Raw genomic sequence first — 17,281 nt, 5'->3', positions numbered from 1 at the left:
TTTTGACTTTTACAATAGCTGACCTTTTCCTTATTGAATATGGGTTAATGAAAATTAATAAACACGCACATAATAATGTTGGGGTCTAATTCTCTATTTTAATAATTTTATGTTGACATTCTAGTGATTTCTTGAGTAGTGAGCACGCTCGCTTAGCTTGGTCATTGCAGCCACAATCCAACAAAGCTTGTAGTAGAACTCGATACGTAGCTGTTCCACTGAGTAGAGCCTTAGATTTCCATTTCTTAAGAGTGTTATATCTCATCATTTCTATGGTCTGATTGTTACCCTTGATGGCTTCTCTCTCAGCTGCCGTTAATCCTAGCCACGTTGCTACTAGCTCCCATTGTTCCAGCTGCATTGAAATATTTAATATATGGTCATCTTTGCACTCCTTATTCCCGTCTGTGCAAGTCAATCCATTGCTTGATAGTAGGGCATCTACTTTTGTAGCCTCGTCCCCACGCCCACTTCCGCTCCTTACTAATCGCTTTCTCGAGAGGCCTGCTACTTCGGTGGTATGTGACGGAACTGCTTGTTCAGTAGTGTGTTCCTGCCCTCGCGGCATGGATATCCCTCGAAGTGATTGCATCTCTCCCTCTTCAACAGATGTGGTGGGAATTTCCTGTATTGAATGAAAGTTCAGATAATACAGTCAAAATACACAATCTCTGAGCACTAATGAACTGGTGTTGCATGAGTGTACCCTAAATTATACATTATGGTGTGTACATTATGGTGTGTACGCGTGGAATCGCAACATTACTCACAGCCCTTAACTTTTTGATTTTGCAAAGATTCTTGTAGTGTGTATAGCTAGTAGCAGAGGTTCTTCGACTCAAATGCGTTAGTTACTCACACAATGCTAACCTCAAGAATTGCCTGAAAACACCATTGAAGGTTATTAATGCTTGTAAGTATGCGTTTCAAAAGCGTTAACTTAGTCCAAAGATCACAACATTTTTCATACCCTCACTTACAGCTTGTTTGTCGAGGGGTATCACTGAGTTTTAGGGTTCATACTAAGCTACCAGTTGTAAGGCCATCAAGGGCACAGTTGAGAACTACCTCGCGTATCACTAAACATAATTACGAGTCGAACACGAAACAGTCTAGGGGCTAGACAGACATACAGTGCACTCACACAATTAATGTAAGGTTTGGTAAAATAGCTCGACGTACAAATTCAGGCACACGCAAACACTCACCTTTATATACTGACAGATGTCGTCAGCAATCGCCTCTTTCTTCAGCTTTACTAACATCTCCAGAAGGGCCCTGAATGTCGCTTGTGAAAGCTTCCTTCTTTTCCAGATATTCAAGCACTTGATCATGGCTAGGTGGTTACTGTCCAATTTTTTCATCAAAACATCACTTTGCTCGCTAGGTGATAATTCCATCGCATCGACATAGAGCTCCACATTATCAAACCAGGCAGCCAAATATGGCACGTCTTTTTGCAGGATTTCATGGTTGACTTGTGAATTAGTGAGCTGATATTTGTCCATCAGCTGTTGAAGAACTGCATTCGCTGATTGAGCAGAAGTGTGCCCAGTAGCCAATGCTGTATGAGAACATGACATTGTTACAACTGGCATATATACAATAGGCCCTATACCGTATATATAGCGCGAAATTTTCAAGGCACTCTTGTGGGTTGGACAGCTTACCGAAAGCCACGCCTTTAATCTTTTCACATTATAGCGAATTTTTGTGGAATTCATTTTTTATGTAGGATTGTTAACCCACGAAAACAGCGAAAATTAAGCCCCTTGAAAATTTCACGCTATACGATATTTAATACATACATGTAGCCGGGACTGTCCCAATTTAGCACCCCCGTATGGCACTGAAACTGCTATTCACCTTTCATATATGTAGCTGGGTTACTATAAGCTCCAATAAAGTTAGGAAGCTTGGAACTACGGCTAGAATATTAAAACGTTAAACAGAAAAGCTTTATGCATCCATGCTGATTTACTACACCTGGTGGAGGCAAGGAAGACAAAGGATCTTCTTTTTTCGGCTCACTGGCTTGGGCAGTAGTACTGAGCTGATATTTGTCCATCAGCCGTGCACTCACTGGTTGGGCAGATGATCCTACAGTGTGCCCAGTAGCCGGTGCTGTATAAGAACAGGACATTGTTGCAACTGGCATACACACATGTATATAATAGGCTATAATTATACTGTACATGTAGCTGGGACCGTACGTCCCAATTTAGCATCCCCGCCCAGCACTGAAGCTGCCTTCCATATCCCGAATTCTAAGGTTGAGCTGGTTACTATAAGCTCCAAATAAAGCTTAGCAAGCCTGCGGCTAGAATACTGAACAGAAACGCATCCATACTGATTTACTACACCTGGTGGAGGTGACGAAGACGAAGGATCTTCTTTTTTCGGCTCACTGGCTTGGGCAGTAGTACTGAGCTGATATTTGTCCATCAGCTGTTGAAAAACTGTGCCCACTGGTTGAGAAGATGATCCTACAGTGTGCCCAGTAGCCGGTGCTGCATGTATAAGAACATGAAATAAATACACATTGTTGTATAATTAGCATAGACGATGTGTTATATGCAGATACAATTATAATGCTTACACACCTGTATTTTGGAGCCAGATCATTTCTTCAGACTGGACCTCCGATATGATACTCTCATCAAAAGTGCATCTTAGATTGCCGTCCTTCAAGAGTACTGCGGCATGGAAACGAGAAACCTCCGCAGAATGTGGTAAAGAAGAAAGTGTACAAGGACAGAAAAAAGCTAACTGCAGCTGATCCTCACTGTATCGAAGTGTTCGACAAGAAGCACGTATTCCGGTTTCAATTTGATTGCAAATTATTGGACACATTGCAGAACAAACATCTTTGCCTCCATTCACGTGTACTTCAACAATCGAAAAAGAGTCGATCAGAGTAACCCGGCAACTACTGCCTGGAGGAGACAACATTACACAATTCTGAGCAATTAGTTTCGGATTTCCCCTAAAAAGCAGAAGCTTCCAACCCAACTGATGAATCAGATAAACTTGAAGGCAACAAAACACTCCTGCACGTGGCCAACCATTAGGGAATCTAATTAACAACGGACTCGCTAAAACAGACACAACACGATATTCCATTAATTTGTCTTGTGGAAGCATATCCAAAAGTGAGGGCATGAAGTACTGAGCCGTACGTGATGTGAAATCTATTTCAGAATATGTAGGCGAAAATGGTGTTAGAATGAGATGACTCATGAATATTTTGAGGAGGTCGGGTGGAGAAAACAACCCTTCCACGTAGTGCTTTGAAAAGTATTTAACAAACTCTAGCGTTATAATTCCCTTATTTTGAAATTTCTGCCATTTTCCTTTGGAAACTTGAGCCTGTCCAGTAGTGGTTGATTTAATCCTTTTATCGTATGCTTCCTTGACCAATTCTGTCAGCTTGTCCAGGAGAACTTGAGGGCTAGTGAAGACAACGTTAGGCAAGATATCTACATAGTAGTGAAAAATATGTTGTTCGTGAAAGAATTTCAAAGCCTCCACAAGTGCATCTTCTTCGATATGTATTTTCTTTGCAACTTCCAGACACTGTTGCTTGCTCAACACTTTTCTGTTCAGACGACTTGACATTTCTTTTAACGATATCTCCAGCACGTACCATCGAATTGGCATTTCAATAACTTTAGAAGGAGAATCTTCGACGACAGATCTGATCATTTCAGCAATTCTTTCTTCATGAGCACCTGGATCCTTTCCATTCAGAGAAAATATTAATTTGTTCTCAGCTTCATTATAGAAGACAAGCTGGTCTGTAAATTCTAGCGAAAAATTTTTAAGTAGACGTTCATTCTTTTCTTGTACAGTTTCAGAACTTTTCTTTGTTTCGTCCAGAAAGGTACCTACAATGACAAGAGTAGGTTTTTCGCCATTGATAGTATGAGATTGCATTGAGCGGACGAGACACTTGAGGGTATCAATAGTTGTAAGAGGTGATTGGTATGGAGTTGAAATCAGTTTGTCGTTTTCGTAATACTCAACTATAGAATGAGAGTCCAATCGTTCAGAAAGCTTCAGAGTAAACAAAGCAATGCTAATGCCATGTACAAAATGTGGTAAAAGATTGTGAAAGTGAGGCTGGCCACCACTGTCGATAAAATAGATCCAGTTGGAGCCTAGAATTTCCTGTGCATCTTGTGAGCTTGGATGACGTGAATCAACTACTTTATCACGAAGATTATCAATCAGTGACTCCAGTTCAGCCTGTGGCAATGCTGTGGTAGATTTTTCAGTATTCTCTAACAATTCTGGTAGAGTTGGATTTTGACTCGGTTCGCTAGTACCAGCTGGATCTTCAATTATTGTTGCTACATTTTCGTGTATTGGGGGATTTTTTCTTTGCATTTCTCTAATTACGCCTGAAATCATAGCTTGAACAATGTCTTGTAGTTTTTCCTCATTTACTTCCTTCCATTTTTTGTTTTGAGAATGGACCTTGACATCAGTTACATCTCTAACATGAACAGAAATATCAGCAAGAGGAGTGCTATCTCTAGAGCTGGCAGGGCCCTGATTACAAAGAATGCGCTTGGTACATGTTTTTCCAACACCTGCTTCTCCTTGAATTAGAGCATTAGTTATTTTCACAGTTACTATTCCATCTCTTAGAGCATCGTCGAATGTTTTCTTATTTTGTAATTGCTGGTTTAGCGTTTCCTGCAGCTGTGCTTCCTATAATAAATTATTATGAGGAAAAACATCATGGAATGAAGCAAACCTGAACTGTTGGTTACTAAGTGAGTGCTTATCAGTTCCCAATATGCAATCGAGTGCACAATAATGTGTCAACACACAGAGTGCACTCACACATACACGATAAGACTATGGGCATTAATTATAAATCACAACGTTAGTAAGGTTTAATTGGTGCTAATTCAAAATAGCTTGACGTACACAAATTATGGTACACACAAAACCCCCACCTTTAAGTACTGACAGACTCGGGCAGCAATCGCCCATTTCTTCAGCTTAACTAGCATATCCAGAAGGGCCCTGAATGTCGCTTGTGAGGGGTTCTTACTTCTCCAGATTTTCAAACACTCGATCATAGCTAGGTGGTGGTTACCTTTCAACCGAACATCACTTCGCTCGCTACGTGATAATTCCATCGCATCAATATAGTGATCCACATTATCAAAGTAAGCAGCCAAAATTGGTACATCTTCCTGTTGGATTTCACGATCGATTTGGGCAGTAGTGAGCTGATATTTATCCATCAGCTGCTGAAAAAATTGAGCCGATGATCCTACAGTGTGCCCAGTAGCCGGTGCTGTATAAGATCATGACATTGTTGTAACGAATAGCTATCTGATATAATGAACTCTTGTATATATACATAGGTGCAAAGGCAACTGTCCCGGGACTGTCCGTTAATTTGAGATCACATAATTCATCACTATGTATGTACCCTCTGTGAGATATAACCCTATGAACTAAAACTAACATGCATGTAATTATTCTACATGCAGGCTTCTTTCTAGCTCTCTTGGATTTTAATTCGTGGATTTGCAAACTGAAGGCTGCTCTAGTCTTTTCAGAATCTTTTATAGCATCATCTGTTTGCACTATTTAACTTTTATCATTAAGCTACGTTACTTGTTGCTCTAAATTGTGGTTTAATTATTGCAAATGCAAACATTTATTTCGTGATTCGTGATAATTATACAAAATACAATGACCTCTTCCCAAGAGGCACATTAGCACAGCGCAGCTTGCACCATTGATTTGTATATATACATTGTAGTATAGTTGCACTATTTACCTCTCTCTACTGGTGTGATATGTTTACTTCTTATTTCATTGGCAATAACTTGTTGGCCAATAGTACGATTTTCTAGAGCCTCTGTAATTTGATCCCAAGTCAAATCTCCTTGGGCTAACCTCACAGTGAGCATCTCACGCAGTTTCTCTGTATTGTTTTGGAGCGTGCTGTGAATCCTTTTTAGGTCATTTGAGTCAACGTCAAGTTGAAGGCCAAGATTAAACCATTGATCAGCTACTTTAAATAGAGCTGTGTACACATTTTTAAGAGAGTTTGGGCTATAGAGAAATAACAATAATTATGCTTTAAATGCTGGAGCACTTTGTGATTGACTGATCAACTTACTTCACATACGGGTACCCTCTAGCTCTAGCTCTGTCTGTATCACTACTCATTTGGGCCATTTAAATGTGAATGATCATGTGATTGTTTAGTAAAGTGCTGACATCAGCGTTTTACATTGCAATTTGTACAGGAAGGCGTCATCACCAAGTGATTGCTCATGAATATTCATGAGTTTTTTTGGCTAGCTTTTTTCTCTCCTTGCAGGACAAAAGAAGTCTGCTGTATATATTTGTATGAATAATTTATAAATATGCATGAGAGACAAGATAAAATCAAAGCTGCTAGTATAACACTATTTTAGTCAGCATTTTGTATGAGCAGTAAGTACTTCAGTGCAGCTTTCATTCAAGGCTTGTAGATGTAGATAAATACCTTCCAGAGGGCGACACGAAGAGATATAGCTAAGCTTGTAAAACTTCATAAAACAGAAGAAAGCTAAAACTCAAGAGACAATAAGTACCTACAAACTCGCTCGATCTCTCTACAAAGTGACGGCTAGCTGCAACTCACTTGACTGTAGTCAATATTTTTCTTTGTGTCGCCCTGCCCATTCATTCGTATAAATAGATAGAAGCTTCAGTTCAACATTTCCTGGCCTAAACTTGCCGAGAGGGATATTTCGGCTAGCTTTTGTGATTCTTCACTCGGTACAAAATGCACAAAAGAGTTATATTCATGCACTGAGAGCGTTTGATGCGTGGGTTAATAGACACTGTTTTCGCTGTCTATAATGTGATTTAGAAGCTCTCAGGCACTTGTAGTACCCTCACTATGCTCGGGATACTAAAGCAGTGGTGCCTTTGGGCTTCTAAATCCCATACTAAGACACCTCCAAAACAGTGTGTTTATAAGTTATACTTATTGTCCACTATACATTAAAATTTATGGCAGTAAACCTCCGAGGCCGAGGGCGAAACCTGAGGCCAAGGATGGTTTACCTATTATTACATTCATAGTCCTACACACTGCATGCAGCTGTACTGACCTGACGGCAACAGTCACAGGTGAGTGTGTTGACGACCCCCCACAACCTCCAGTATATGTCCCTAGGAGTGAGCCCCTCTCGTTTCTGCAATGATTGGATGTGTTTGTTGATGTCCCAGGATGAGTCTGCCTCGTGGGAGAACACCACTCGCCCAGTGCGATCCACCGTGAGCCTGCATGGGTAGATTTAGAATATAAAAATATTTTGCAGACTGTTTGTTGCATATAGTACATGCATGCATTTAGATACTTCTTGAGACTGACCTTTCAGTGATGCAGTGTAGAGTATCATACTGTTGTATTGTGAGTAGCTTCTGACAGTGTTTGCATCTGCAACAAAAACAATCACTGTAATTTTCAATACTGCCTAAAAGGTTGACTCACCTGTGTAGAGTTGTCCCACTGTTGGGGCACTCTGGTGTGGAGTTGGAGGGTTGGAACATCTGCTCCAGCTGGTAGAGGAACAGCTTACTGCACACAACACAGTACAAGTCATACCCCAAACACATTATAATCTTCAAGTAGCATCAATAATGAAGACTAATTAAAAATTACACTGGAACGAAAGTGTACACACACTTGAGTGCATTTTGTGCCTTTTTCTCACCTCTTTACTTTGTCCTTTTTGTCCACCAGATTCTCGGCCTCCAGTGGAGTGAACTTTGACCCCAGCCTGGTAATAAGCTTGTCCTTGATGCAGCCCATGTTACAGGGTGCAGCTACTACACACGACAAATTGTTATGGCAATAATCCAGACACAACTCAACCTGGAGGTATATATAATGTTACAAGCAATCAACATTTTTTCTCCCATACAACAAATATTAATTATCTTAGCAAACACACTTATTTTTAGTGGCAGTGCATACATGTATAGGTGTATGGCATATTGCTCAGCTTGCTAGTTAATTGCTGGTCTTGGAATTATGCTTGAAAGTAACCAGCTCCAGCTAGTTGACCTCACCAGAGTGTCCATCTTGAGGAAGTCTGAGGAGATGAGGATGGAGATAGCGTTGCCAGGCTCTAGGACGGGGGTCTCCTGAGGTTCCTCCAGTCTCTCACCACACGGACCCTCCAACAGACCTCTCTTTGTGTATCTAGTGTGTGTGTGGGGGGGGGGGGCTGTCGTTTTCTTATGTTGGATTTGACTATTTCTGCTGAACTTGTAAAATAGCTAGTGCACTTAATATCTGCCATTGATGGTAAGCTTGGCCTAATACTATTGCCATAAATAGTGCATAGATCCAACCTTCGCATGTACAGCTACTAGTAATTCTTTGACTGCGGTCCTCACCTCATGAGCCAGTCGAACACAGGCACGTCACAGTGCACACTGATGTCCACCTCATCCCAGAGCTGTGTGTCAGAGGAGGAGAGGTACTCGGTAAAGTAGTGCATCTCCCTCACAAGAATCTCACGGGGGCACACAAAGTCCTTCTTCACTGCAAGGAGGGGGGGAGGGAGGATAATGTGAGCTCTTCAGGATGTGGATAATGCAAGCATGCATGTACATACATAGCACTATATACTGTGAAACTACATGTAATAATTATGAAACTGCATGTGTGTGTGTCTAGATATAGAACACATACATGGAGCTCACGTTTCTTTGCGTCATCACAAACGTGGATGACCATGTTAGGTCCATGCTCACCCACAGAGGTGGTGGTCCTGTGGGGAGATTGAGCAAGTCAGGTGATGAACATTATAATAAATGATTATGCTCACTTGATGGTGGTTGAGCTGCCTCCACTGTCAATAGTCGTGGCTGATCCTTCAGTTGATATTTTAGACCTGTCAATTAAGGAAAAAGATCTAGTAAACAAGTGGGAGTACACACAAAATTAATTCCAAATAGACCTGTCAAGGAAAGAGATCCAGTAAACAAGTAAAACATGAGAGTACACCAAACAGAAAATCAGGCTACGCATCGTATCATTATATTTTTATACTTATAAGTACTATTATATTGACATACCCATTTACGGCATTTCCAGCAGATTCCTTGGCAGTCTCCTCCTTCTTCTCCCTCACGCCACTCCTCTGCCCACCTCCTCTCAGCACAGCTGCACTGTTGGTACCATTTAGCATCGTCTGACAGAAATTGGCCACGAAATTCCCCCCATTTCTCTCAGCGACCCCCGTAAGGGGTCTACTGGGACTGCTCTCAGTGAAACTCTTGGAGCGTTCTGATAACACACTGGGTGGCCGAGAGGTCGAGTGATGGGTGTGATCTTGTACAGAGTTGTGGGCGTGTCTGTTTGATGGCTGATTGAGCATGGAGCGGACTAGTTTGCTGATTTGCTTCCGACCGTGGCTTGAGATGGGTCGACCGGTAGCAGTCAGTCCTGAGAGATCACCAGCCACTGTACTGTTGGTCAATCGAAGCTCTTCCCACCTCTGAGCACACTACAGTGTGAACATTACATACATGCATACACTAGCTCTAAAGCTTTGAGCATATAATTATATCTAAATTATATCAATTATAGCCAGATCTTGAAATAACTAGGTGCAAACAATTGTTCACAGCTAAATACCTCTAAATGAATAGAATGCACTTCTTGAAATACAATAGCAATGCAGCTACTGCATGTACTAAGTACCTGCTGTGGAGTGGTTCCTGGCACTAGCTTAGCTATGTTGTCCCAGATCCTGGGGTTGGAGGTGTGGAAGTCAGCAGAGTTCATGAAGGTCCTCAGCATGAGGTCTAGAGCTACTGCTCTAGAGGCTGGACCACTTCTTGGGTAGGCCATTCTCTGATCTGGGAATGGTATTATTTTTGCAAGGTAGCCCCTCCCACTATTTGCAATGCTTTTTTGTTTACGATTTTTTTTTACAGTTTTTGACTTTTACAATAGCTGACCTTTTCCTTATTGAATATTGGCTTACAACATTAATTTTAAGCAAAACAAACAAACACACACAACACACAATATAACGTTTTGGAGTCTAATTATCTATTTTAATAACTTTATGTTGACATTCTAGTGATTCCTTGAGCAGTGAGCACACTTGCTTTGCTTGGTCATTGCAGCCACAATCCAACAAAGCTTGTAGTAGAACTCGATATGTAGCTGTTCCACTGAGTAGAGCCTTACATTTCCATTTCTTAAGAGTTTTATATCTCATCATTTCTATGGTCCGATTATTATATTCGATGGCTTCAATCTCAGCTGGCGTTAATCCCAGCCGCGTTGCTACTAGCTCACACTTTTCCAGCTGCTCTGAAATATTTAATATATGGTCATCTTTGCACTCCTTATTCCCGTCTGTGCAGGTCAATCCATTGCTTGATAGTAGGGCATCTACTTCTGTAGCCTCGTCCCCACGCCCACTTCCGCTTCTTACTAATCGCTTTCTCGAGAGGCCTACTACTTCGGTGGTAGGTGACAGAACTGCTTGTTCAGTAATGTGTTGCTGCCCTCGTGTCACAGAAATCCCTCGAAGTGATCCCTCTTCAACAGATGTGGTGGGAATTTCCTGTATTGAATTAGATAATACAGTCAAAATACACAATCTCGCTGAGCACTAATGAACAAAGAACAGAGGTGTTGCATGAGTGTTCCCTAAATTATACATTATGGTGTGTACGCTTTACATGGAATCGCAACATTACTCACAGTGTTATCTGTGGTCAATCAATTATAAGGAATGCTTAACTATGCCCATAAATTTTATGCCAACTACCCTCAACTTTGATTTTTGATTTTGCAAAGATTCTTGTAGTGTGTGTAGTAGCAGAGGTTCCTCGACTCAAAAATAATGCGTTAGTTAATAAACACACACAATGCTAACTCTAAGAATTGCCTGAAAACACATCAATAGTAATTAAGCTTGTAAGTAATGCGTTTGAAAGCGTTAACTTAGTCCAAAAGGTCAAAGATCACAACATTTTTCATACCCTCACCTACAGCTTGTTCGTCGAGGGGTATTATTGATTTTTAAATTTCATACTAGTTAACTACATTTTTACAGTTGTAAGGCCTAATTACGAGTCTAGCTATGTCGAACACGAAACAGTCTAGGGGCTAGACATACATACAGTGCACTCACACAATTGATGTAAGGTTTGGCTCGAAGTACAAATTTAGGCACATGCACACAAACACTCACCTTTATGTAATGACAGACGTTGTCAGCAATCTCCCCTTTCTTCAGCTTTACCAACATCTCGAGAAGGGCCCTGAATGTCGCTTGTGAGAGCTTCTTTCTTTTCCAGATTTTCAAACACATGATCATGGCTAGGTGGTTACTTTCTGTTTTCCGGGCATTGCTTTGTTCACCAGGTGATAATTCCATCGCATCGACATAGTACTCCACATTGTCAAACCAGGCAGCCAAATATGATATGTCTTTTTGCTGGATTTCACGGTCGATTTGGAAAGTAGTGAGCTGATATTTGTCCATCAACTGTTGAAGAACTGCATTCGCTGGTTGAGCAGAAGTGTGCCCAGTAGCCAATGCTGTATGAGAACATGACATTGTTACAACTGGCATATATACAATAGGCCCTATACCGTATATATAGCGCGAAATTTTCGAGGCACTCTTGTGGGTTGGACAGCTTACCGAAAGCCACGCCTTTAATCTTTTCACATTATAGCGAATTTTTGTGGAATTCATTTTCATGTAGGATTGTTAACCCACAAAAACAGCGAAAATTAAGCCCCTTGAAAATTTCACGCTATACGATATTTAATACATACATGTAGCCGGGACTGTCCCAATTTAGCACCCCCGTCTGACACTGAAACTGCTATTCACCTTCCATATATGTAGCTGGGTTACTATAAGCTCCAATAAAGTTAGGAAGCTTTAAATTGGAACTATGGCTAGAATATTAAAACGTTAAACAGAAAAGCTTTATGCATCAATGCTGATTTACTACACCTGGTACTGGTGGAGGCAAGGAAGACAAAGGATCTTCTTTTTTCGGCTCACTGGCTTGGGCAGTAGTACTGAGCTGACATGTGTCCATCAGCCGTGTGCCCACTGGTTGGGCAGATGATCCTACGTGTGCCCAGTAGCCGGTGCTGTATAAGAACATGACATTGTTGCAACTGGCATATACATGTATATAATAGGCTATAATTATACTGTACATGTAGCTGGGACGTATGTCCCAATTTAGCATCCCCGTCCAGCACTGAAGCTGCTTTCTATATCCCGAATTCTAAGGTTGAGCTGGTTACTATAAGCTCCAAATAAAGCTTAGCAAGCCTGGAACTACGGCTAGAATACTGAACAGAAACGCATCTATACTGATTTACTACACCTGGTAGAGGTGACGAAGACGAAGGATCTTCTTTTTTCGGCTCACTGGCTTGGGCAGTAGTACTGAGCTGATATTTGCCCATCAGCTGTTGAAAAACTGTCCCCACTGGTTGAGAAGATGATCCTACAGTGTGCCCAGTAGCCGGTGCTGCACGTATGAGAACATGAAATAAATACACATTGTTGTATAATTAGCATAGACGATGTGTTATATGCAGGTGCAATTATAATGCTTACACACCTGTATTTTGGAGCCAGATCATTTCTTCAGACTGGACCTCCGATATGATACTCTCATCAAAAGTGCATCTTTGATTGCCGTCCTCCAAGAGTATTGCAGCATGGAAATGAGGAACCTCCTCAGAATGTGATAAAGAAGAAAGTGTACAAGGACAAAAGAAAGCTAACTGCAGTTGCTCCTCACTGTATCGAAGTAATTGACAAGAAGCACGTATTCCGATATCAATTTGATTGCGAATTATTGGACACATTGCAGAACAAACATCTTTGCCTCCATTCACGTGTATTTCAACAATCGAAAAAGAGTCGATCAGAGTAACCCGGCAACTACTGCCTGGAGGAGACAACAGTACACAATTCTGAGCAATTAGTTTCGGATTTCCCCTAAAAAGCAGAAGCTTCCAACCCAACTGATGAATCAGGATAAACTTGAAGGCAACAAAACACTCCTGCACGTGGCCAACCATTAGGGAATCTAATTAACAACGGACTCGCTAAAACAGACACAACACGATATTCCATTAATTTGTCTTGTGGAAGCATATCCAAAAGTGAGGGCATGAAGTATTGAGCCGTACGTGATGTGAAATCTATTTCAGAATCTGTAGGCGAAAATGGTGTTAGAATGAGATGACTCATAAATAATTTGAGGAGGTCGGGTGGAGAAAACAATTCTTTCACGTAGTGCTTAGTAAAATGTTCAACAAACTCTAGCATTATAATCCCCTTATTTTGAAATTTCTGCAATTTTCCTTTCGCAACTTGAGCCTGTCCAGTAGTGGTAGATTTAATCCTTTTATCATACGCTTCTTTGACCAATTCTGTCAGCTTGTCCAGGAGAACTTGAGGGCTAGTGAAGACAACGTTAGGCAAGATGTCTACATAGTAGTGAAAAATATGTTGTTCGTGAAAGAATTTCAAAGCCTCCACAAGTGCATCTTCTTCGATATGTATTTGCTTTGCGACTTCCAGACACTCTTGCTTGCTCAACACTTTTATGTTCAGACGACTTGACATTTCTTTTAACGATATCTCCAGCACGTACCACCAAATAGGCATTTTGATAACTTTAGAAGGAGAAGTTTCGATGACAGATCTTATCAATTTAGCGATTGTTTCTTCATGAGGACCTGGATCCTTTCCATTTAGAGCAAATATTAAATTGTTTTCTGCTTCATTATAAAAGAAAAGCTGGTCTGTAAATTCTAGTGAAAGAATTTTAAGTAGTCGCTCATTCTTTTCCTGTACAGTTTCAGAACATTTCTCGATCTCGTCCAGAAAGGTACCTACAATGACAACAGTAGGTTTTTCGCCATCGATAGTATGAGACTGCATTGAGCGGACGAGACACTTGAGGGTATCAATAGTTGTAAGAGGTGATCGGTATGGAGTCGAAATCAGTTTGCCATGTTCGTAATACTCAACTATAGAATGAGAGTCCAATCGTTCTGAAAGCTTCAGAGTAAACAAAGCAATGCTAATGCCATGCACAAAATGAGGTAGAAGATTGTGGAAGTGAGGCTGGCCTCCACTGTCGATTAAATAGATCCAGTTGGAGCCTAGAATTTCTCGTGCATCTTGTGATCCTGGATGGTGTGAATCAGCTACTTTATCCCGAAGATTATCAATCAGTGACTCAAGTTCAGCCCGTGGCAATGTTTCTGGTTCATCATCATTCAGAGATAGGTTCGGTACTGTTCGTTCCGGTAGTGGCTGTGGTAGTTGTTTGCCAGCTAGATCATCAGCTGGAATGAAATGTACTTTTTTCTGGTGTTGCCACTGTTGATCGATTGATGTCTTTAACGAACGATTTTTACAAACTATCGAAATCATAGTTCCAACAATGTCTTGCAGTTTTTCCTCATTCACCTCTGTCCATTTGTTGTTTTGAGAATGGATTTTGACATCAGTTACATCTCTAACATGAACAGAAATATCGGCGAGAGGAGTGCTATCTCTAGAGCTCAGACGGTCCTGATCACAAAGAATGCGCTTGGTGCATGTTTTTCCAACACCCGCTTCTCCTTGAATTAGAGCATTAGTTATTTTCACAGTGACTGCGCCATCTCTTAGAGCATCGTCGAATATCTTCCTCTGTTGCCATTGTTTGAGTAGTGATTCCCGTAGTGATTCCTTGAGTAGTGAGCACACTTGGTTTGCTAAGTCATTGCAGCTAAGAGCCAACAAAGCTTGTAGTAGAACTCGATACGTAGCTGTTCCGAGTAGAGCCTTAGATTTCCATTTCTTAAGAGTGTTATATCTCCTCATGTCTATACTCCGATTGTTATATTTGATGGCTTCAATCTCAGCTAGGGTTAATCCCAGCCGTGTTGCTACTAGCTCCCATTGTTCCAGCTGCTGTGAAATCTCTAATATATGGTCATCCCTGCACTCCCTATTCACGTCTTTGTACATCAATCCATTGCTTGATAGTAGGGCATCTACTTCTGTGGTAGGTGACAGAACTGCTTGTTCAGTAATGTGTTCCTGCCCTCGTGCCACGGACATCTCTCGAAGTGATCCCTCTCCAACAAATGTGGTGGGAATTTCCTGTATTGAATGAAACTTCAGTCACAATTAAACTAATCAACAAAGAACGTTGAGGGGTTGCATGAGTGTTTCCTACATTATGGTATATGCATGCTTTTCCAGGAGCACATTACAGAAGGAGCATCTAACTCCGCATGGGTTCGGAAATTGCATCTCGTGTGTTTTCCTAAACGCCGCATTGCCTTATAAGAAAAGTGTGTAAGTACTGTGTACATATTACAGACCGCGGTCAGCCTGTGAATATCATTATGAATGGATTTTATATGTACTGCAGCAGCAGGAGAGCTAGGGTGAGCCAGAAAGAGTTAAAATGAATAGCTAGATCTTTGATGAATGTTGGTACATCATGGAAGAGACAGTCATTGGTGAGTTACAGAAAATTCTAAAAGAGGAGCATATCCAATTACTTTGCAAACTTGCACGAGATGCGATTCCCGAGGTAAGACGCTCCTTCTGTAATGTGCTCCTGCTTTGCATATATCTATTGTCAACCAATTATAAGGAATGCTCAACCACGCCCATACTTTATGCCGACTACCCTCAATGTTGATTGCAGTGTGTAGTAGCAGAGGTTCTTCGACTCAAATGCGTTAGTTAATTAGCACACATAATGCTAACTCTAAGAATTGCCTGAAAACACATCAATAATTATTAATGCTTGTAAGTAATGCGTTACAAAAGCGTGTCAAAGATCATAACATTTTTTCATACCCGCGCTTACAGCTTGTTTGTCGAGGGTAATCATTGATTTTTAAAATTTCATACTAGCTATATTTTGTTTACTTTAATGTCAAATGCGAAACAGTCTTTTGACCCTGGCAGATCCTCTGGTGTAGTACGGGCTAGACAGACATACATACAATGCATCCATACGTACAATGCATCCATACAATTGATAAGGTTTGGTGCCATTCAAAATAGCTTGACGTACACACAAACACTCACTATGCAGACTTTTTCAGCAATCGCCCATTTCTTCAGCTTTATTAGCATCTCCAGAAGGGCCCTGAATGTTGCTTGTAAGCGCTTATTTATTTTCCAGATCTTCAAGCACATGATCGTGGCTAGGTGGTTACTTTCCAATCTTTTTAACAAAACATCACTTTGCTCGCCAGGTGTTAATTCCATAGCATCGACATAGAGCTCCACATCATCAAAGCACGCAGCCAAAATTGGTAAGTCCGTTCGCTGGATTTCATGGTCGACTTGGGCTGTAGTGAGCTGATATTTGTCCATCAGCTGTTGAAGAACTGCCCTCACTGGTTTAGAAGATAATCCTACAGTGTGCCCAGTAGCCAATGCTGTGTATAAGAACATAACATTGTTGCAACTGGCATATAATTATAACTGATTAATACATAGGTGCCAAGGCAACTGTCCCGGAATGGCCGGGACTGTCCCAGATTTAGCACCCCTATCTGGCACTGAAGCTGCTATATCCCAGATTCTAAGGTTGCTGCTCCTGAGCTGGGTTTATAAGCTCCAATAAAGCTTAGCAAAGCCTAAAAGTATGGCTAGAATCTTAAAATGGTGAACAGAAACCGTTTCGCCTTTTATATGCATGAGAACTTTAACTTCATACTGAGCTATACTAACCTGGTGCAGGTGACAAGGACACAGCGTCTTCTTTATTCGGCTCACTGGCTTGTGTCTGGATGACTGGAGTACAAGAAATGATGAAACACAGAAAATAGATATTAAATATTAAACTCACAAATTCTACAAACTTGGTCAGCCAAAGCTCCTTCACGAAGACTAATCAAAATCTCCAACAATGACCGATAAGTGAAGTCACGGATGACGTTTTCCCATTTCCTTAAAGCTTCATACATGGCTTGTTGATTGCCATGCTTGGAGGCACAATCCTTCAGATCCTCTACATCTGCATTATTGAGATCAAACCCTGAGCTTCTAACAAACTTTTTATAGCTGCCAAGTAGACCAGCCAGGCTCCACAATTTATCTTCTTCAATTCTTTGGTCTAGCTGGGTGTCTGTTACCCCAGTCTTCTGTTTCAGAGTATCAAAATTCGTTGTAGCCATCTTGTACCTTGACGTTTGTTTATAAATAAAAAATTA

The 17,281-nt window shown here is 41.0% G+C and overlaps 2 protein-coding genes across 5 annotated transcripts; both read right to left on the bottom strand.

The window, feature by feature from the left end:
• Positions 1-31: 31 nt before the first annotated feature.
• On the bottom strand, positions 32-9,904 carry LOC135340370 (SANT and BTB domain regulator of class switch recombination-like). Of its 4 annotated transcripts, XM_064536701.1 has the most exons (11): positions 9,743-9,904; positions 9,115-9,545; positions 8,865-8,930; positions 8,740-8,807; positions 8,431-8,578; positions 8,101-8,233; positions 7,743-7,903; positions 7,520-7,606; positions 7,400-7,465; positions 7,137-7,308; positions 5,150-5,314 (listed from the first exon to the last, which is right to left on the bottom strand). In XM_064536701.1, the coding sequence occupies exons 1-11, from the start codon at positions 9,890-9,892 to the stop codon at positions 5,291-5,293; spliced, it is 1,506 nt and encodes a 501-aa protein (XP_064392771.1). In that variant the 5' UTR covers positions 9,893-9,904; the 3' UTR covers positions 5,150-5,290. The 4 variants fall into 4 exon arrangements, with proteins under 4 accessions (XP_064392768.1, XP_064392769.1, XP_064392770.1 ...); XM_064536698.1 differs by lacking the exons at positions 7,137-7,308; positions 7,400-7,465; positions 7,520-7,606; ... (5 more) ...; positions 9,115-9,545; positions 9,743-9,904 and adding exons at positions 32-625; positions 1,209-1,564; positions 1,987-2,124; ... (2 more) ...; positions 5,807-6,084; positions 6,152-6,317 and having other exon boundaries at positions 4,968-5,314; XM_064536699.1 differs by lacking the exons at positions 7,137-7,308; positions 7,400-7,465; positions 7,520-7,606; ... (5 more) ...; positions 9,115-9,545; positions 9,743-9,904 and adding exons at positions 32-625; positions 1,209-1,564; positions 1,987-2,124; ... (2 more) ...; positions 5,807-5,953; positions 6,152-6,229 and having other exon boundaries at positions 4,968-5,314.
• Positions 9,905-10,003: 99 nt separating this feature from the next.
• On the bottom strand, positions 10,004-17,273 carry LOC135340378 (uncharacterized). Its single transcript, XM_064536713.1, has 8 exons — positions 16,918-17,273; positions 16,800-16,862; positions 16,149-16,504; positions 12,655-15,203; positions 12,415-12,561; positions 12,030-12,172; positions 11,253-11,602; positions 10,004-10,619 (listed from the first exon to the last, which is right to left on the bottom strand). Exons 1-4 carry the CDS (start codon positions 17,243-17,245, stop codon positions 13,038-13,040), a joined length of 2,913 nt encoding a protein of 970 aa, XP_064392783.1. The 5' UTR covers positions 17,246-17,273; the 3' UTR covers positions 10,004-10,619; positions 11,253-11,602; positions 12,030-12,172; positions 12,415-12,561; positions 12,655-13,037.
• Positions 17,274-17,281: the final 8 nt, after the last annotated feature.

The sequence above is a fragment of the Halichondria panicea genome, chromosome 8 (genome assembly GCF_963675165.1).
Source record: "Halichondria panicea chromosome 8, odHalPani1.1, whole genome shotgun sequence".
NCBI classification, from domain to species: Eukaryota; Metazoa; Porifera; class Demospongiae; order Suberitida; family Halichondriidae; genus Halichondria; species Halichondria panicea.
This window is presented reverse-complemented; position numbering and strand designations above follow the sequence as displayed.

What these genes read in the sequence shown, in the direction of transcription:
- LOC135340378 (XM_064536713.1), bottom strand. Translation starts at nt 17,245, where the DNA reads ATGGCTACAACGAATTTTGATACTCTGAAACAGAAGACTGGGGTAACA. An exon ending in TGACCAAGTTTGTAGAATTT is followed by an intron (nt 16,863 to 16,917) that starts GTGAGTTTAATA and finishes CTTGTACTCCAG; the next exon opens with TCATCCAGACACAAGCCAGT. An exon ending in GTCCTTGTCACCTGCACCAG is followed by an intron (nt 16,505 to 16,799) that starts GTTAGTATAGCT and finishes TCTTATACACAG; the next exon opens with CATTGGCTACTGGGCACACT.
- LOC135340370 (XM_064536698.1), bottom strand. Translation starts at nt 6,210, where the DNA reads ATGGCCCAAATGAGTAGTGATACAGACAGAGCTAGAGCTAGAGGGTAC. An exon ending in GTCTTCCTTGCCTCCACCAG is followed by an intron (nt 1,565 to 1,986) that starts GTGTAGTAAATC and finishes GTTCTCATACAG; the next exon opens with CATTGGCTACTGGGCACACT. An exon ending in ACATCTGTCAGTATATAAAG is followed by an intron (nt 626 to 1,208) that starts GTGAGTGTTTGC and finishes CATTCAATACAG; the next exon opens with GAAATTCCCACCACATCTGT.